This window comes from Pseudoliparis swirei, chromosome 20 (genome assembly GCF_029220125.1).
Source record: "Pseudoliparis swirei isolate HS2019 ecotype Mariana Trench chromosome 20, NWPU_hadal_v1, whole genome shotgun sequence".
Lineage (NCBI taxonomy): Eukaryota > Metazoa > Chordata > Actinopteri > Perciformes > Liparidae > Pseudoliparis > Pseudoliparis swirei.
In genome coordinates this window covers 7,624,514-7,644,735 of record NC_079407.1, presented here as the reverse complement: position 1 = coordinate 7,644,735, position 20,222 = coordinate 7,624,514, and the positions used below count along the sequence as shown (strand labels likewise).

General features: G+C 44.1%; 3 protein-coding genes across 8 annotated transcripts; 2 read left to right on the top strand and 1 right to left on the bottom strand.

Annotated features, from left to right (window-relative positions):
• Window positions 1-294: 294 nt before the first annotated feature.
• On the top strand, window positions 295-6,882 carry slc33a1 (solute carrier family 33 member 1). Of its 4 annotated transcripts, XM_056440496.1 has the most exons (10): window positions 344-539; window positions 665-707; window positions 1,709-2,160; window positions 2,277-2,430; window positions 2,540-2,735; window positions 2,857-3,056; window positions 3,182-3,366; window positions 3,484-3,601; window positions 4,400-4,615; window positions 4,702-6,882. In XM_056440496.1, the coding sequence occupies exons 3-10, from the start codon at window positions 1,751-1,753 to the stop codon at window positions 4,867-4,869; spliced, it is 1,647 nt and encodes a 548-aa protein (XP_056296471.1). In that variant the 5' UTR covers window positions 344-539; window positions 665-707; window positions 1,709-1,750; the 3' UTR covers window positions 4,870-6,882. The 4 variants fall into 4 exon arrangements, with proteins under 4 accessions (XP_056296470.1, XP_056296471.1, XP_056296469.1 ...); XM_056440495.1 differs by lacking the exon at window positions 665-707 and having other exon boundaries at window positions 295-371; XM_056440494.1 differs by lacking the exon at window positions 665-707.
• A 49-nt stretch (window positions 6,883-6,931) lies between these two features.
• On the bottom strand, window positions 6,932-16,810 carry rps6kb1b (ribosomal protein S6 kinase b, polypeptide 1b). 2 transcript variants are annotated; one of them, XM_056440499.1, is made up of 15 exons: window positions 16,720-16,810; window positions 14,352-14,395; window positions 14,126-14,246; window positions 13,880-13,948; window positions 11,869-12,016; window positions 11,636-11,693; window positions 11,223-11,323; window positions 10,790-10,880; window positions 10,559-10,649; window positions 10,325-10,432; window positions 10,162-10,224; window positions 9,973-10,050; window positions 9,639-9,746; window positions 9,114-9,226; window positions 6,932-8,287 (listed from the first exon to the last, which is right to left on the bottom strand). In XM_056440499.1, the coding sequence occupies exons 2-15, from the start codon at window positions 14,375-14,377 to the stop codon at window positions 8,032-8,034; spliced, it is 1,431 nt and encodes a 476-aa protein (XP_056296474.1). In that variant the 5' UTR covers window positions 14,378-14,395; window positions 16,720-16,810; the 3' UTR covers window positions 6,932-8,031. The 2 variants fall into 2 exon arrangements, with proteins under 2 accessions (XP_056296474.1, XP_056296473.1); XM_056440498.1 differs by lacking the exon at window positions 16,720-16,810 and adding an exon at window positions 15,771-15,945.
• A 1-nt stretch (window position 16,811) lies between these two features.
• Window positions 16,812-19,545, top strand: tubd1 (tubulin, delta 1). Of its 2 annotated transcripts, none has more exons than XM_056440502.1 (8): window positions 16,812-16,972; window positions 17,078-17,225; window positions 17,816-18,032; window positions 18,120-18,351; window positions 18,522-18,686; window positions 18,799-18,927; window positions 19,011-19,194; window positions 19,299-19,545. In XM_056440502.1, the coding sequence occupies exons 1-8, from the start codon at window positions 16,822-16,824 to the stop codon at window positions 19,402-19,404; spliced, it is 1,332 nt and encodes a 443-aa protein (XP_056296477.1). In that variant the 5' UTR covers window positions 16,812-16,821; the 3' UTR covers window positions 19,405-19,545. The 2 variants fall into 2 exon arrangements, with proteins under 2 accessions (XP_056296477.1, XP_056296476.1); XM_056440501.1 differs by having other exon boundaries at window positions 18,444-18,686.
• The last annotated feature ends 677 nt before the right edge of the window (window positions 19,546-20,222 follow it).

Below are 20,222 nucleotides of genomic sequence, written 5' to 3'. Positions count from 1 at the left end.
CTGTTAATTGGACGTTTTGTGGAATTGAGGTTATCATTGGTGTGATATTTCCAACCTCTGAGGATACAGCCTCCACTAATCATGCCCCCAAAGGATCATTACCAGTCAATGATGTGCGTGTCTGGAGCGCGTGCATGTGACACCTGAGTTGTGAGGATTTCAGGCTTGAATTTTATGATTAGAGCTTAACGGGCCAGTTTTTAAAATGTATTTTTTCTCTCCCACGTGACATACTGAAACGGAACCCCTGTCAGTTAGTCTTCTACACGTCATCTGTAGGTACCGGACACATTTAGATGTCGCACACGCCGCACTTCCTGGTTCTTCTCCTGTCTTTGTGTGTATCGATATAACCTGTTCTGAGTGAAACGGTAGTGATTTTCTCGTGTTTCTTACCATTATGAAGATACCACAAATCCGCAATTGCATGAACATAGAATGAAAATCGTCTCCCCGTTGATTTGCTCTGTAATTCAGTCGTTTGCGTTTTTTCTTCTTCTCCGATCTGGCATTACATGTGTGGCATGCTTCATCGTCAGGTATACATTAATTATTCTATTGCTTGTGTGATTTCCCTTTACGCATGTCCTCTGTACGTCTTTATATGTACTAGAAACGATTCATGTTTTAATTGACCTAATTTGTGCTTGTCTTTTACGTTTAGGATAACGTAAAGTAACATTTGGGGATTTTTAGGCGAAGTAACGGTAACGGTGAACACATTAATTGATTTATCTTCTCCATCAAGCCTTGATTACTTTCTGTCTGAAACAGAGAGCACTGAGCAGTGAGTGAGCGGACACATTGCATTAGTTTAGGGCTTATTTCACACTGGACAGTCAGTTTTTTGTTTTTCCCTTGTACTACAGTATAGACTAGAACGGGCACTCGGTAGAGCGCATACCTTCGCATATCACAAGATTGGGCATTGAATTATGAACATTTTGGCATTAGTTGCATGCCAATTGGATATAAATTGACCGCGCTATGGTAAAAGGAAGATTTGACCTTTTCATGACCTCGACCTTTGACACGATCGATCCCAAAATCTAATCAAATGGTCCCTGGATAATAACCAATTATCCCACCAAATTTCATGCGATCCGGTTTAATACTTTTTTAGTTATGCGAGTAACACTCCTACAAATAAATAAATAAATACACGGCGATCAAAACATAACCTTCCGCCTTTTCAATGCGAAGGTAATTATAAAACTCTATAAATGATCATTTCTAACCAACATAATCCTGGATAGATTTGTTAGGCTGTCGAAATGCCACTGTCACCTTTCAACCCAATAATGACTTGACACTTTTTCCTTTTCTTTTGCACAAGTTTCTGTGTATATATAAGTTATTTAATCATGTCATTTGCATGCACACACATGAGTCTCCTCGGAAACTCCAGTAACCGGTTTGGTGACCACGTTTGCTCAAGCAACTCATCCTGTTTGGCCGTTTTCTACCATGACACAAACCATTCTGTACCATATTGTATCCTACTTTGTTCCATTTGTTTATTGTATCTTTATTCTTGCTTTGAACGGCTTGTCCGCCTGTCACAATCTTCACCGTTTTGCTATTGTGGCTATGCCTTCCAAGCACCAATGATAACTATCTTAATGGGATTCAAATGATTGAAAATATTCATGACCGGCATGCAGTTAATTCTGCTGCTTCAATAGTTCCCTGTATTATTTTTCTGCAGATTTGCTGAGGGCACAGCGGATTTGATGCCCACTGTTCCAACATGGAGCACTCTGACTCAATGACGCAAAAGAACGGGCGGCAGAGGAAGATCGTGGGAACCACCCTCTTTGAAAACATTAGAGGCATGGACAGGGGAGAGACGAGTGCCTCTGAACCAGAAGTGGAAGAGGAGGGAGAGGGTCTCCTCAAAGTGATGCACACCGAGGACAGTAGGAACAAGGTCCGGCCGGGGCTCCGTGACGAGCTGGGGAACATTTTGCTTCTGCTGTTCCTGTATGTGCTGCAAGGGATTCCTCTCGGACTGGCTGGTAGCATCCCTCTGATCCTACAGAGTAAGAGCATCAGCTACAAAGACCAAGCCTTCTTCAGCTTTGTCTTCTGGCCATTTAGTCTCAAACTCTTATGGGCACCACTGGTGGACGCTCTCTACTTCAGCAGGTTCGGTAGACGGTAAGAAGGATGCATGCATACTGTTTATGTTGATGATTTCATCTTTTTTTGTATTCCCCCCTACGTTGTGTCTTCTTCCTGATTTATATTTTATATGTATTTATTACATTTTTCAGAAAATCCTGGCTGGTGCCCACACAGTACCTGCTGGGCCTCTTCATGCTCTACCTTTCTGTGACGGTCAATTCCCTGATGCAAAGTGAGGGAGGACCAAATGTGGTAGCACTCACTGCGGTCTTCTTCATGCTTGCCTTCCTTGCAGCCACACAGGTAGGCAAACACGGGGACACTAACACACACACACAGGAAGATCATTTACATAACATTCGGTGAGTTGTTCCTCCTGTCCTCCAATTTCTGTGCCTTCTCTGCTCCCTAGGACATAGCTGTGGATGGCTGGGCCCTGACTATGTTATCCAGAGAGAATGTAGGATATGCTTCTACTTGCAACTCTGTGGGCCAGACAGCGGGATACTTCCTGGGGAATGTGCTCTTTCTGGCTCTGGAGTCCGCAGACTTCTGCAACAAATACCTCAGAGTAGAGCCCAAGGACAAAGGCATCGTCACCTTGTCAGGTATTTGGTTCCCCTGACCTCACAGAGGTTGTGTGGTTTTTTTGTGACACTTTATAACAGAGCAGTCATTTTGAGTTCAATGAAGTGTAATTTTGTAATCCTTTCTTTTGTCCGGCTGCAGAGTTCTTGTTTTTTTGGGGAATTGTGTTCCTGGTTTCCACGACTTTGGTGGCCATCATGAAAAGAGAAAATGATCAGGGAAAAGGAAAGCCGCGAGTCCAGGAGGAAACGCAGGGCGTCATGGAAACCTACAAGCTGCTATTCTCTATCATCAAGATGCCCACAGTTTTCACCTTTTGTTCCCTGCTCCTCACCGCCAAAGTACTTGAGCATTACTTGAAACATTTTTGGTTTACTTCTGAAATATACCGTTGAAAGTGTCGCTTATACACAAATATCCAAAGTGAATTAAAAGTGTTCTCCTGTGTCTTTTCCTTGTGTTTCAGATTGGGTTCTCGGCAGCAGATGCAGTGACGGGCCTGAAGCTGGTGGAGGCCGGAGTTCCCAAGGAGCAGCTGGCACTGCTGGCAGTGCCCATGGTGCCTCTGCAGATCCTGCTCCCTGTGATCATCAGCAAATACACGGCAGGGCCCAGACCTCTGGATGTCTTCTACAAGGCCTTCCCTTTTAGGTTGTAATACACACCGGCTCTCAAACACACACGCACACACACACACACATACACACACACACACACACACTCAACAAACTAAAGGCTGACTGAGTGTGTGGCTGTTTGTGCTTGCAGGTTGCTCATAGGACTGGGTTACGCTCTGCTGGTGTGGTGGACGCCCAGCGTGAAACATGACGGAGGGTTCCCGCTTTACTACTACGCCATACTGCTGCTGAGCTACGCATTGCATCAGGTTTGTATTTGTGTCACGCTCTTTAATGTCGTGCTTCTCTTCCATTTGCTGCTTCTAGGTCGTATCAGACTTCTCCCAGGTGACAGGATCAGTCTGCTGCTTAGAAAGGGCGTTTGACCTTCTGCACAGGATGGTTTGTTTCAGTCTAGTCCTAAGATGGGTGGAAACCGGCTGCAATGAGCTTTGTTTTATGACCAATGACCTGCAAAGCTAATGGAATTCCCATCAGCCTCAGCTGTGCTTTGTGTTTGTTGATATGTAGCACATTTTACTATACTAACATGTTAGCATTTAGCATTTAGCTCAGAGAACTGCTACGACTTTTTGTTTTGTCTTCATTACTGAAGCAATTAAAAAGCAAATCATATATGTAATCTATTCACAGGTTTAGCAAAATGTGTGTTGCAGACACAACGAGAATAGTCGGTGTCATTTTTAAGTATAACGGTGTTTAAAGGCAGGCGAGTGTGAAAGATGAGTTCTCTTTCCTCCCAACAACCTGCTTTAATTTACTATCTCTGCCTACAGATGTCACTGTGCAACAGAAGGAAATCTAAAGTATCAGGGACCGGAACATTTCTATCCCTTTTCACTTTATTTTTTTACTTACTTCTGGCATGTGAGGGAGGTTTGCTTCTAGGACATTTTAATAACTTTTATTGTTTATATAATTATTATTTTTGGATCTTTACCATCGGGTCAGAAGGATATACGATGACAATGAATTTGTTAAATATCATGGTAAGTTTGACAATTGATTTTGAGCTTGAGCTAATGTTCCCCACGTTGCTTCCCCAGGTGACGTTGTACAGTATGTACGTGGCTTGCATGGCCTTCCACGCCAAAGTGAGCGACCCCCTCATCGGCGGCACCTACATGACGCTGCTGAACACGGTCACGAACCTCGGTGGGAACTGGCCCTCCACGTTGGCGCTGTGGCTGGTGGACCCCCTGACCTCTAAGGAGTGTCAGGGCGCCGTCGGGCAGAGCTGTGGCTCTGTAGAGGAGGTCGGGGTGAGTGAGCAGCGATGGGGAATCTGCACAGTGGCGTGTGCAGTTACCTCAATTTGACATCCTGATTCCTTTGTCCCCGTTTGCAGCTGTGCGTTAAGGAGGGCGGAGCCTGTGTGACCACACTAGACGGCTACTACGTGGAGTCTATGGTGTGCGTTGTGATCGGTTTAGTCTGGTGGGTGTGGTTTGGGAAGAAGATGAGGCGCCTGCAGGAACAGAATCCCGCTGCATGGAGGTGCAGAGCTAATCGGTGACGACGCCCCTCATCGGTTCCACTTCCTTATTGCACCTCCGCATACGCTGCTCCAAAGACAGCTGAATGGTGGGCATATTGTTATTCCATTCACGTCCGTTTCGTCCAGCTGGACTTTCGTGGGGCATACATCTGATGATGGACTCCATTGTCTCTGTAGAGGTAAAACTCCCTCTCATCATTACTCGTGCTTTTGCAACAGTGCCCTGAAAACTGAAACAACCGGTCAGACTAGCTGAGAACTTTTACTTTTTTTTTCTTTCTGAAACCATATTCTGCTGCTTGGAACAGCTAAACCAAACAAGAGCTGGCTCAAATAACATGTTTAAATAACTTAAGCATGTGTTTTTAACTGTTTGGATGGCCAGTTTATTGAGTTTATACGATGTGGGAGGTACATGTTGAGTTCTTTGCCGTTTTAGCCTTTTTGGCCCAAATTTGGGCAAGAAATAACTTATTGAACTTCTTCTGAAAATCTTGTAGGGTAACGCGTAAACTCAGCACTTCAGACTCTAGTTTACCTTCCTGGTCAGTCACCATTGTACCGAGTACCAGATACTTAAAGTAAAAGGGAAAACATACAGATGAACTGTCCGGTTTCTGGTTACGCCCGGTGTGAAGACGATCTTTGCTCGCTGCTTGACTGAACAAAAGATTCTTTAAATCCTTCTTTAAATACATATTTTTTTGCTCTTTAAATATGTATTTACTTCCTCTTAAGTGATCTGTGCCTTGTTTGGTGTTTCAAAGTCTTTCGTTTGGTTTGGTAGACTGCCGTTTGTTTCTTTATACATACTCCATATTATAAAGTTGAGCACACAATCCTAATGAATAACTCCATTACTCCTGATATCATCAATCGTTAAATTAACTGAGATGTCTGAAATATTAAAAAAATATTCTCAAAGAACATTTTTTGTTTTCTACACTTTAGTTTTATCCATCATAGGACCAAATGTAATCTTTAATCGCATTATTGGACTTTGGACTGTTGGGACCTGGTTGGTACGTTACCTTGGCCAAGGCATTTATAAGTTTCAAAAAGTTAAATTTTTTAAGTTGCGGTTAGTGAGTCTCTCAGTATTTTCCAGACGCATTACGATTCAAACACATTCTATGTGAAAGGCCAACATTATGTGTACTATCTGTTCATGCAACAATGTATTACAGGAGTCTTAATTAAGACATCTTAACATCCATAAAGCCTGTCAAGCTTAGCAGAGTGGGACATTAACACCAGCCTGAGAAGTGTCTTTAAAATGTTTTGCTCCCAAAACCAGTTGAAGAGAAATGTAATACGCAGAGGTTCCACGTTTATGTTTTCATATTGTATGTAGGACTGAATGTTACAGTATTTTCCTCCAACGCCAGCTTTGAAAAACTTCTGTCAAATGAAAGCATTGAAGCACACAATCAGGGCTCATGTCAGGAGAGCTTCATTTTGAACTCATTTGGTATCGTTTGATTCTGAGGCCGACTTTCTGAACTACATGTCAAAGGTCAATCGGTTTCAGATGACTATACTATGGCAGCAGCTATGCTACATTAACATCAGTTAAGTTCCACTGCACGTGTTTGTTTGACGTTTATTGGGCCTTCCTTCTGTTTTTATACGAGCACATCACTGTTGTATCGCTGTCTCCCCCCTCCCCCCATTATCCGGGCACTGGATTTATCTTTTTTATTTTCTTTACTCGATTAGATACTTTAATCTGCCAAATTGGCTTTTAGGTGTATTTCAGCTGCAAACAAATATAATTTAAATTGATCATTTGACTGACTTTTTCTTTTGCAATGAAAATGACTGCGTTCTATTTTAATCTGCACAACTTTAGTTTACAATGAGTTTTTAAATTCCCAATCGTATAAAGTAAAAGTATAGCACAGGGTGATGGTAAAGTAAGACGTTTTAATATGCGAGTGGCAGCTCATCAGGATCTTTGACATTCATGGGATGCATTGTTGAGATCTGAAACATATCTTGTACGCAATTAAAAAAAACCATGTGCACTTGTGAGGACTCCAGATGTTTTTCCTTTCATACAAAAAAAAGATGCAATGCATTCTGTATATATATATTTTTTACATTTTATTAGAATTTTTTACTTGCCTTTTGGGATTTCTAAAAATGTCCCTCCTAAACAAGTGAGCTGATGTAAGAGGCTGTACATGTTTTTGGAGCATTAAACTCCACAACTGCAGATCCAGATCAACTGGTGCTACAGTCTCCAGTATGAACTCTCTCCGGGGGGGTCTGACGTCCTGTTGGCACTGAGGCTCGCGGTCTCCGGGGCGACCAGAGTGGGGGGGGGGTCAAACGAAGCACCACCGAGATCAGTTCGACATTTGTGGGTGGTCGTGGTGATCAAGCTGAATTATGTCTGTCAACTAATCCAGTGATTCATCGTACAGTGTAGAACGCTTTAAGAGCAGATCATTGAAATAAGGTTCCCACATCAAAGCCTTCAATGCTGAAAGAATGTAAAAAGTAAACATTTTTTTTCTTGAGGCTCTTTGAGTCATCATTGATGTACAGCACCGTTAATGCATCCATTGTGTAAAACATCTGAAGACATACATTCATCAATACTAGAACCTCTGCTTATCCGCTGCTCACAATGCTCATTTCTTTGATCTTTTTCAATAATTAACCTAATTTATATAGTTTCACTCGGAGCCAGGAAGCATTTTTGTTGTCTGAGAACTTTCAACATCTCCCAATGGAAGCAGTTTGACTCACTGGCATTCACTCAGATCGCACAAAGCACTTTGGATGTCATCCTGTACAGTAGATTGACAGCATTTGAGAGTAAATAGCTTGCATACGGTGTGATACATGGTCGCCTTTGATTTCCAGGTTTGCAGGAAAGGCCGCGGCTCCTCAAAAGGTTTCCAGTCCCACTAGTCCCGTTCACAAGGGTGGGGTCAGAAGACAAAGGTCACGAGCCCTGGTCGAGGCGCCGATATCGTCGGTAGCGCTTCACTGCAGCGCGCTGGAGTCGCAGACCCACGCACAAACCTCCAGGTCGTGACCGTGTGTACGGAGTGTGCAATTTGGGATTTTGAATTGTCTCGAGCATCCATACAGTTTTGCTTTGTTTCTTTAAAAAATAAAAATAATAAAAAAGAGTCAAATCAACTTTCCTAAAGAGGCGCGGTGGGGTCATAGGTTCATACGTAAATGCTCGGGCCGCTTGGCCGTACTGGGGTAGGCCTGGTGCTTCATCTGACCCTGGTTGGCCCCGGAAGGCTGACGGATGGGAAGAGGGGCCGAGACCTCGGAGCTCGTTGTGACGTCCATTTGCTCCGGGGTGGACAGCTCCATGGCCTGGTCCTGAGGAGACTGGAGGGCACTTGGTCCTGCGCCAGGGTGATGGGGACTCCGGGCCCAGCACTCCCCGCTTGAGAACTTGACTGGGCTGAAAGGGCAAGGAGGAGAGGAAGGAAACAGACAGATGAAACAGAGAGGCAGCTGCTATATTCTGGGTCTTAACAAATTAGTTCAAACTCATTGTAAGAGCCACAAGTGTGTTTTTTAGTAAGTTGAAATTTCAGAACTGTTGATAATTTTATATTCAGAATTAGGCTCACGGTGTAAGGAACTATAGGTGAAATATATTGAAAGATGTTTATGTTAATGACTGATGCTCGAGTCAGGTGATTTAATTACGTCACGACGGCAGCAGGTGGAAGGAAAGAGCCGCATTAGACAAGAGAGCAGATCGTTTTGTTGCCGTATGACCGGGTGATCGTTTTGAACGTTTATTCTTTTGTGTACTTTGTCAGCGTTTTTCGCTTCCTTAAAATAAAATCCGAAGAAAAGGAAATGAACGGTCTCCTGTCAGGCGCGTGCAAGGGAACTCACTGTGTCTGCAGCTCTTTAGTGGCTTAATGAAAACAACACAGACGGAACGCTGCTGCACTCACACTATGTACAATAACCTGTTATTAAGGAGGCAGTTGCAGCGGCATAAACATGCCGCCCTCTGTGTAAAGAATGAGCACAGCTAATCAAGGCGTCTGTGCTGTAGGACTGACGGGTTTACCGGTTTCTTTTGCCTCAGGTGAAGCGAAAAGCTAGAATTTTAAATATATAATTGGAAAGAAAACGGGTGCATGTTTAAAATCTGCAATAGATGATAATAATTGTGTGAAACAAAGTGAGGCCATGTATTCAACACAAACTCAGGGTGGGAATAAGGGGTTGGTTTTTCCAACCAGTCCAAGTGGCTGCTGCCCACATACCTGAGAGGTGTTCTTGGGCTGCCAACGATGCGTCGAGGGGAGCGGATCTTTGGCTCAAATGCGAACCTTTCTTTGATGTTTTCCAGGACTGACGGAGCGACGTACGTGAAACCCTGCAGGAACAAAAACAGCTGCAGTTAGTGCACGCTCACATCTCAGGGGCACGAAGACGTCTTGTAAATCAGATACTTGGTGATTTGTTTGTCTCTCTGCATAAGAAATTAACTACATGCCTGTTTGAAGAATGAAGCGCTTATATATGTTCACGAAATAATAACATCCGGGTCCGTCTTAAATTCAATCACTTCATCATGTTATCCTTTTAGACATTTGGTCTTCATTAGTACATACATCTGTTTTTGTTATGGGGTCACCATGACCTTGATCTCTGACCACCAGATTCAAAATCAGCTCTTCCTTCAGTCCTATCGGATCTTTGTTCCCCAGGAAATACACACTCGGACTGGACGTAGGTACCAACGTACGGCGGCAGAACAAAAACATATAAAAGAAAAGAAAAGTCACCAGAAAGGCTTGATTGGCACTTTCGCTGAGGGTGGAGTCATCCGGGCTGTCGACTGGTGTCTGACTGGTGAACTTCGAGTCGAACTGACTCACGTCTTCAGCCGATTGCTGCCGAGATAAAAGGGAAGACAAAGGCAGGTGAGGAGGTGCAGCAACTTGAGTAGATGTGTCAAGTAACAACACGCGGGTCTGAAACGAGAGACTTCCTGGCTTGAATGACCAAAAACTGGTTCAGTTGGTTCCATCCGGGCGGGTAGCCCGAATTCAAAACTCATCTGGAGCTCAATCAACATTTAATTTGGAACTCCTCGTGGCCTGCTCGTCTGACACTCACCAGGAAAGGTTTGAACGGCGGCTCCACTTTCCGGGCCAGCAAATCCTCCCAGTTGATGTGTCTGAAGAAGGGATGGGCCTATGGGGCATCGAACACAAAGACGGGGCCATCAAACGACCATTGATGCCACAACAGCAACCACGTCGCCACCGGTGTGTCCCGGCGGGGTTTTGCGGGACAGTAACTCACCTGCACCTCGGTGGCATCTCCCGCCACGGCTCCCAGCCGCGATGAGGCGTTTCTCTTCAACAGCTGTACGACCGGCAGTCAAGTGTCAGAAGGATACTCGCACAACAACACACTTATTTTGAATAAACACATGTGCTATAAGCTTAAAGCAAACAGAAGATACCCGTTTCAGGAGATCTCTTGCTTCTTGCGTGAGGTAGGGTGGGAGGCTGAGCTTACACTTCAGGATCTTGTCAATCGTCTTTTTGCGGTTTTCACCAGTGAACGGTGGCTACAGTGAGGGGTGGCGGGAGAGAGCGAGAGGTTACACAAACGTTCCCAAATTATGACTCATATCTTATAAACAGTATCGTAGAAAGCTTTTAGAAAAACATTTTTTTATGTAAGTTTAACTAACCGCCCCGGTGAGCATGTCGTACATCAGAGCGCCCAGACTCCACCAGTCTACTGCTCGGTTGTGTCCGCTTCTCATCAAGATCTCTGGGGCCCTGCAACAATGCGAGAGCACACTTCTTACTCGTGAACTCATGGAAACGGGTCAAGACCGAGCAGTACGAGTGAGTGAGGAAGCCGGTTTGCATGCAAGTGCATCGGAGAGTGAGCGAGACCGACGGAGGGCTCCTCTTACATGTATTCAATGGTGCCGCAGAAGGTGTGTGTGACCGTGCCGTCGTGAATCGATTCTTTACACAGTCCAAAGTCTGTCAACTTCACGTGCCCTGGGAGGAAAACAATACATATTCAGACGGAATTGTTACATTGCAGCAAGGTCCCTATTTACTGTTATGTCCATGACATGGTATTGATGCATATGGATAGTGATGTTTAAAGGACAAATACAACAAATATAAGACAAATCACGCAGGAAGGGCTGAGTTCATTTCATTACATACATACAAACACGTGCACACACACACACACACACACACACACACACACACACACACACACACACACACACACACACACACACACACACACACACACACACACACACACACACACACACACACACACACACACACACACACACACACACACACACACACACACACACCAACCATGGTTGTTGAGCATGATGTTCTCAGGCTTCAGGTCTCTGTAGATGATGCCCTTTTGGTGCAGGTGGCCCAGAGCCATGGAGATCTCTGCCAGGTAGAAACTACAGAGAAAGACAACGAAAAAAAGTATAAATACAATGAACTTCAAGCCAATAAATAGCGACGTATTCTAATCTACCAGACTGGGACTGTATATCATATGTTTGTAATTAATAAAACCCATTGTTAAGTTAATTTGACTGGAGACGCGACAGGTAGATGCAGTACAATATACCTTACGTGATGATTTAAAAACAAATAAGATTTGAGGTGTCCTCACATTCATCTTTAACATACATTTTCTATCTTCACAGATGATACTGACAGTCTGCCGAGCTATCTGAGCGTCCTTATTCAACACAAACACCACTCACCAGGCGGTGTCTTCCATGAAGATGCCCTCCCTCTCCAGCTGCATGAAGAGTTCTCCTCCTGCGCAGATGAACACAACGTGTGTGCCGTTAACACAGGTGACACACGCAAATCCCTAGCGCTTCCAAAGTCTAGGTTGCTCCCAGGAGGAGACGAGCAGGAAGTGGTTTCACGCCCGCGTAATGTGCATCGATCTTCCCGCAGGGTGTGCGTTGTGTGCATGTCTGGTACTGACCGCTCAGGTACTCCAGGATGAGATACAGCTTCCCTCCGGTCTGGAAGGCGTAGATGAGATCAACTATGAAGGGGTGCTTCACCTCCTCCAGGATGTTCCTCTCTGCCTTGGTATGGGCCGTGTCCTTGGCGTTGCGTACAATCATCGCCTGGTGCGGCGGAGAAGCACATCAGTATTAGTCAAGTCAAGAGGCAGACGGAAGGAAGGCGAGGTTTCATTCATGTTGACGTGAAACGCTCTCAATGACAAATCACTGATATATGATCGCTTGTTGGTCTCCACTATGACTATTATGGAGAGAAAGTAAAAGGCATTCCACTATACAACAACTGGGAGGGGTCGGGATATGATAATGATAAAGCAGAGATATTCCTTAATTATTGCTGATGTAGTCAATGAAAACAGTCCAACAAGGCCGACCACGCCACGTACTATTGTTGCTTCTGGTTCTCTAGCTCCGACAACGTCCTTAATTATCACTCTCTAAATCTTCACAATGAAGACCATGCTTTAAAAAGTTCACAGAGAATAATGATGTTGATAGTGCGAGCACTCTCCTGTCAAAGAGCTGAAGAGATACAGTATTATATACCTTGTGTATATTGCTGTCAGCAGCAATGTTGCCTCAGCTCTGAGTGTCAGAACCACCACAAGAGTGGGAGCTAAACTGAGGTGGGGACAAGCCCTTTTTAAATGGTGCAGTACGAGCATGGCGGCTGATAAACCTTCAAATGTCTTCACTATTCACTTATTGCAGAGAGCGGTTATGAATCATACGTTGTATACCGACTTTTAAGGCCTTTGTTCCGTTGACTGGACGACCAAACACTGCCAACGGTAACTAGCCGACGTCCACTAACTGCTCTACGATGCGGCGGGCGTTTACATCCTCGGACCACTTTAAAGCATCTAAGAATCAGTGGCTCAACCTTAGAGCAGAAAGTTGTTTATGAGCCTTGCTACGCACGCACAGTAAACAATGTTCTCATTTAATTGACAATGACATTATTGGTATACGACACATACTAATTCATGAATCATTCATTTTTCTCCAAGGTTCAATGTGTAATCAACACATTCAAAACGGACTGAATTAGAAATAATGTGAAGCAGGAAAATCTAGATTAATCACACCATTGTCCCACTTGTATTACAAGCTAGGTCTGTTCACAAAAACAAATATTTATTTGAAAATCAAAAATCATTCATAAATCACACTGAGGTGGAATAAAAGCTACATCCGAGCTGTTGTGGTTAGATTGTAATTCAGTATAAATTGCAATATAATTTAATTTTCTCTGCAGTGGAATTATCTTGGACAAAATAGGATCTTTTTTTCCTTCCTCCAATTCAATCTAATAAAATCTCTAATCTAAATCAAATGTTTCATATCGTGTGTGTGTGTGTGTATACGAGCTGGAGTGTGTGTTGCCATTTGTCTTGCCGCCGTCTACCTGCTGAGAACTCCCAGCAGGTTGGGACTGTTCTGCAGCTCTCCTAAAACCCAGAAACGCCTAAATCTACGACTGTATCTGTGTCATTGAAAATGTTGGGCATATCATGACTGATGTCTTCCTTCCGAAATGCTTCGCAAACACGGGCCCTGGGCTCTAAACCGCAGTCCTTCATGAAAAGCTGTGGCGTCGGCTCCCTTTGAAGATCAACGATTGAGACGATCTTTTGAAATCGGGACGGTCTTCAACGTGTCACTGGGGTCTTTTTAGCCAATCAAGCAGAAGCGGTGTGAAGCGGTGTGAACATCAAGCGGAATCTAGTGGGCTGAGGCAGAGTGTTTTCGGGTGCCAAGGCTGCAGCAGCGCAGATGGCACCCTACCAACTAGCAGTGAAACATTACCCCACCACTGGCTTTAAGGACAGCCCGTATTTGCAGACAGAAGCAGCATAAGTTTATTTGTAAGAAAAAAAAACAAGCATGCAATTACATTTACAGGATACAAACGGGGCGGCAGTACAGTGCTCTAATTAAAGGTATTTAAGTAGAGGAATGTACCTTTTTTAAAACTTTCATGGCAAATATTTTGCCAGATGCAGCTCCAACAACTTTTCGAACTTGAAAAACCTGCAAAAAAAGGGGGGAATGATTGACACGTTTAAGACACTCAAATAAACACGTATTACAGTAGAACTCAGTTCTTCGCGTTCCGGAGGAAAGCGTTATCCAGTGTGCATTTGTAGTAGTGTGTGCGTGTTGGGTGCACTTTCTCAAGGCTTGATGCTGCGTGGGTACCACAAGTACCTTTCCGTAACCCCCTTTCCCCAGGACACGCAGCAGCTCAAAGCACTCGGGTCTGATGTTCTCCGTCCCCTGATTGACGTTGTCCTCCGATATCTCAATCTTCTCACAGTCGTCCATGTTGCTGTGGAGACAGTGAATGCATTGTGTTATTGATATTCACCGATTCAATTGCGCACAAAAAAACAACATACATGAAGACAAGCACAGAATCACAATGGAAACTTACAACTCAAATCCACTGCACTGGTCCATGATGTCAACGATTTGAATCTGCAAAGAAAAGTTAAAAAAAGAAATGTAAACACAAAAGTCGTGAAGTTTTTTTATTCTAAATGAGGAAGTGAAGGGACTGCAAAAGAGAAGATGAAGAGCTTGCTGCTGAAAATCCACACAGAAATCAGTTCTTCAGTTTTTAATTTCTTATATCGTCAACTCAGTAGAGCACGTTAATCTCATTAAAACATTTCTGTATTTCCTTGTTCTCCCATGCAATTTAACACGTCATGTCTGTTTTAACACTGCGATAGTATTATATTTACAATGCTTGTCTTGTGGTACAAGTAAAAATCAATGAAGAAGATAAACTAAGAATAGCATATTCAAGTGGTAATTTCCTTGTTCCAGCTTCTCCAGTCTGTTTTCCTGTTTTTCAAACATCATGATATGATTGAATAGAATATTTTGGGTTTTACTCAAAGCAAAATATGTCAAGACATCACCTTGGATCCAGTAGACTTTAAAGGGCATTTCTTTCTTACTTTAATTGTCAGATTAAAGTAGTTGCAGCCCAAGTTACATTATATCCTTTCAACAACAAAAAAACTTAAGCTTAACTATATTTGCCAGTTTATAAAGGTGTTTGTCTTTGGCAGGAGCTGTGATGTGACACCTACGAACAAGCGCTGCTGTGATGAAATAGTTTCCCAATCTATACTTCATAGATTGGACATCCACATGATGCAAAAAATATAAAGCAAAAATGCTTTAATATGATGTAAACTACATCCCAGATGCGTGTCCAAAGGTGCCATCACCTATTCATTGACTATTGTACTCCTTCAATAGCATGCCATGATGGTTTTGTTGTATTAATAAACATTTGCATGAAGCAATATTGACATATCATTTTATAATAATAAAAAAAGTCAGGTAAGTCAACTGTGCAGTCAGTTGTTGTGTTGTTGCTCGGTGTGAATACACACAAGCGAGCGCGCACACACACGCTAAGTGTCCACTTCACAGTCCCACTCTGGGACAGACTTGCCAAAATAAACTGTTGCACACCGAGCCACATTTATCACTGCAGCACCTTTGGCCAAGTAGGGCTCTGTTTGCACAACTCTGACATGACAGCGAAGGGTTTCATTTCAACGAGACGGGATTACAAGAAAAAAACCACCCATGCAGTTCATCGCTTAGCTATCGGTAGCTGTGAAATAAAAACAGAACCGAGTGACAGCGCCGTGAAGATCGCTGTCAGGTTCCCATCAGCCTCCGCTAACCCTGCGGGAACAGGCCTGAGAGCCCCGGCTGCAGGAGGAGGCCCGTGTCGGCTGGCGAGGCTAACAGCTAGCTAATATGGCGTGGAGAGTTTCCGCCGTGACAAACTCTCGCAGCCACGTTTTACATCTCCCCATCGAAGTACCTCCTCGTTCTCGTCATCGGAGACATTTTCCTCCGGCTGGTCCAGATCAATGTCAAACACTCCGGCCATGGCAGCGCTTCGCTCGGTTCGCTCCGTCACAGACCGCGAGAATAGCAGGCGTCCCCCCACCTCATGGACGAACACACATCGCCGCCATAACCGGCTACTACACTGAGCATGCGCATTGCGACGCTCAACCAAAGGGGCGGTACCCTGATATATTCGCTTTTTCTTCTTTTTTTCATAAACCGTCAATATAATAACTTCAAGTTAAAACTAAAAATTAAATGAACCTTATTAGTTCTTTCCGTCGACTTTTATAGCAATAATTTATTTTAGAGAAATATTACAATAAACTGAATTAAAAATATTCTCAATATATATACCTAGGCCAATGAAAAGAGCCTGGACACAAAACATACTCGGGTCTCTGATGACGACTACAATATTCAGGTGCAATTAACGCTAAACTAGTTAAATACTGACACATATTCTGCTTGAATTGAATTGAATTGAATGGGCTCTATTTTGTACGAAAAACACTGTAAACCATTGAAAAAATGGCAATTCAGTCCACGTTGAGGAAAACGTATTTTTTATGTCTGTAGCCTATATTTCAATCACAAAAACACCAGTAACATTATCCATAAACCACTATACTATTACTACTACTACTACTACTAATACACATAATAATAATAATAATAGTAATAATAATAATAACTACAATATCTAATGTACATTACATCCTAATACTCAAATCGGAAATTTTATATTTGTGTTGGGATTCAAACAGTTTGCAACACATCTGAATGGGAGTTTTATTTCTAAAGTTTGGACCGGAAATTCCATTTCAACATCCCGTGGCGGGGGACAGGATGTGCGCCACTTTTGAACAACAAAGATGCTGACGGCTCCATGGACTCCGTCATGAAAACCTCTCACTCACAACGTGAACCCGCCGGTGGATCTCAGACGGCGTGCTCTGATACTCTGATCGGAAACCTATCGATCATCCGGAGAGTCTCCGCTCTTCACACCTGGGGGAAACATGTCCATCGTCACAGTTCAGCTCGGCCAGTGCGGTAACCAGGTGGGCTACGAGCTGTTTGACGTCCTCTGCAGCGATGCTCTGGAGGGACAGAGGAGATTGTACAGCGCAGCAGGCTGCGAGCGGTTCTTCCACCAGACCACACGTGGAGGTAGTAACACCTGATGCCACCTGGTCATCATCTACCGGGTGAAATACGCGTCATAATACATAATAACGCATGTTTACCTGTCATGTGTCCCCGTCTGAACACCAGAGCTTGTAGCCAGGGCGGTGCTGATTGACATGGAGCCCAAAGTGATCAACCAGAGCATGAGCAGTGCTGCAAGGTCTGGCATGTGGAGCTACGGAGAGACTGCCCACTTCAGCCAGAAGCAGGGCTCCGGCAACAACTGGGCTAATGGGTATGACCTGTTGACCTTTTCTGTAAAATATAAACAAATATAATACTAATAGTATAATAAGCGGCGCCTAGAAATAACACATGTTGTGATAGTAGAATTATTTTTACAAAGCAAAACATTGGCAATTGCCTTGTAAATTTAAATACAATCCCAACTCGATTTTAATAGCTCTTATGAATTCATTTATGGCACTTTTAGGACTCATCGTTTTGGATTCATAAGTTAAATATGACTCAATGGGTTCATTTGCAGATCTTTCTATTTTCTCTTATTACTTAAAAAATGTTAACAATTAGCCCATATATTCTGTCAGAGCCTAAGTGTCCATTTAGTAAAGTTTATTACAAGGAAAAGCATCAAACTATCACAATTTAGAAGTTTTTGCTAACAAAATTACTGAAACGATTGATTGACTCTCCAAACAGTTGCTGGTTCATTTTTTGTCCATCCACACATTGCTTCAGCTCTGAAATAAAGCGTCAAAGTTCATTCTTGACCTTTTTAGAAGTTGAGTTGGGACCGTTTCATGCTTTAAAAACAAGCAATGTTTTTTTGCAGAGATATATCACCTGCTTCTTGTATCCCACCAGGTACTGTGTCCACGGGCCTCGTCACAGAAACGCGGTGGAGGAGCTGGTGAGGCGAGAGGTGGAGCGCTGTGACAGGTTGGCCGGACTCATGGCCATGATGAGTGTAGCTGGGGGCACGGGGTCCGGCGTTGGTACCTACGTGACTCAGTGTCTCCGAGACATCTACCCCAAGTCCTTCATCCTCAACCACCTCACCTGGCCGTACGAGACCGGGGAGGTACAGAGACGGCTATCAAGCATTTGTCTTTAATATTAGACTAAAGTGCTATCTTTTTTTTAATGTCGTTTTGTATTTTCCTCCCAGGTGATTGTCCAGAACTACAACTCTATGCTGACGCTGGCTCACCTCTATCAGCTGTCGGACGCCATCCTGGTGCACGAGAACGACACAGTGCACAAGATCTGCGCTCAGCTGTTGAACATCAAACACATCTCCTTCGGCGACGTCAACAGGGTGATCGCTCACCAGCTGGGCAGCGTCCTGCAGCCCGCGCTCACCGCCGACTCCCGCGGACTCTACGGCAGAAATCCTCTGGGTGAGCGCTGAGGGAGGAGAGCTGTAGTTTACAGGGTGTTATACATTCTTTAAAAAAAGGATAATTTGACTGAAAGAAATGTCCCCTGCCAGGAAGTGACATCAGCTCGCACCTTCCATCTCCTCATTGTACGTACGCTAATGTGGATATCACGCTTTGTCGTCGCTCAGGCGAGCTGGTGAGCGCCCTGGCGTGCCACCCGGAGTATAAACTGCTCAGCATGTGCACCGTCCCTCAGGTGCCCAGCGTCTCCATGGCCTACAGCACGTTCAGCTGGCCCAGCGTGCTCAAACACCTGCGGCAGATGCTCATCTCCAACACCAAGATGGAGGAAGGCAAGCTCTATCGAATTCAGTCTCAGCTTAGTTTGCCAAGCTGTTATTGTATGGCTTGAAAGTGAGTGATCAGTGAAACACTTCTGAGGAGTCGCTGTTTGTCCCGCGTCAGGTATCGACTGGCAGGTGCGTCCACCTGCAGGTTCTGAGCGGACCAGGAGTCTCTCTGGATCCGGCTTCAACCGGTCCCTGGCCAACCTGCTCGTACTGAGAGGGAAAGACGTTTACAGCGCAGAGACGGGTCTGGTTGAAATGGCTTTCAAATGTTAATGTTTTCTCTTCAGAAGTTCAGAACAAGAGATGTAAACTATGTGCTGTCCACAGGTGGCTTTGAGGACCCGGCCCTGTACACCTCCTGGCTCTCGCCAGGAGACGCTTTCAACTCGTGGAAATCCCCAGTGCCTTTTAATAAGTATGAAAAATGTGCAACGCTGGTCAGTAACAGCCAGGCTCTGCTCAGACCTCTGGACAACATGGTGGGAAAAGCCTGGAATATGTTTGCATCCAGGTGAGTCTCAACAGATGCTTTAACTTTTCTTGTGAAGCATTTCTTCTTAACGTTTTATTTCTGGATTAAGTCTTTTTAATCATGTTTTCTTTCCTCTGTTAAAGGGCCTACATTCACCAGTACATTAAATTTGGGATCTCAGAGGAGGACTTTCTAGACGGCTTCACGTGTATTGAGCAAGTCGTGTCCAGCTACAGTCAACTGCACTAGAAATGGAGAAATCTAACAAGCACCACTTGGCCCTTCGGACTGCAGCGCCCACACACATGACACCATGAAGTGCTTGCAGCGCTGATGCTTTTTTCCCTTCTTTTTTTAACATGTAAATAAAAATATATTTTATTTGGTTAACTTAATGAAAAATTCCTTCACTGACAAATTTATTTACACAAAGTATGGGACACATTCAGGTTCCCTTGGAACTATTCAATTAGTCATGATGGACATTGGGATTAGATAATTTTGTCAAACACTGCTTTCAGATTCAACTTTTCAGACAACAAAAATTCATGACGATCATGTGTTGGTCAAAAGCTCCCCAACAGCCACCAAGCATTGACAATTTAAATGCATGTTCAACAGTTATTAGGAACAAAGAAAAAGGACAGGAGCCATTAACACTTTATAATTTTTTTGCCATCACAGTATTTCCAGAAGTGGAATGACCAAACATAAAAGGCAGAGCTTTTCGACGAGTCTTTGTTTCCATGGACGAAGCTGAAAAGCACTTTAGACACGAGCAAAGTGGCACCAAGTGCTGAAGGCCCATAACTTCAGCCAGCTCACAGACCGCTGTTGCCGTGCTCATTTACCAGCCAACACCAGTCTGATAAGCTAGCTGACGGGAAGGGAAAGTTGAGGTCAAGGAGTTCGTGGGAATATAGAAAGGGGTCTTATCTGCCAGCTGGAGTGGACCGGAATCTGCAAGGTATGTTTCAGACTGGACTTCTCCCCCCGACATGGCTGAGAAGTCTGAGTCAGCCCCGATAAACAACTGCAACAAGAAGCATTAAGAACGGATAGTGCTG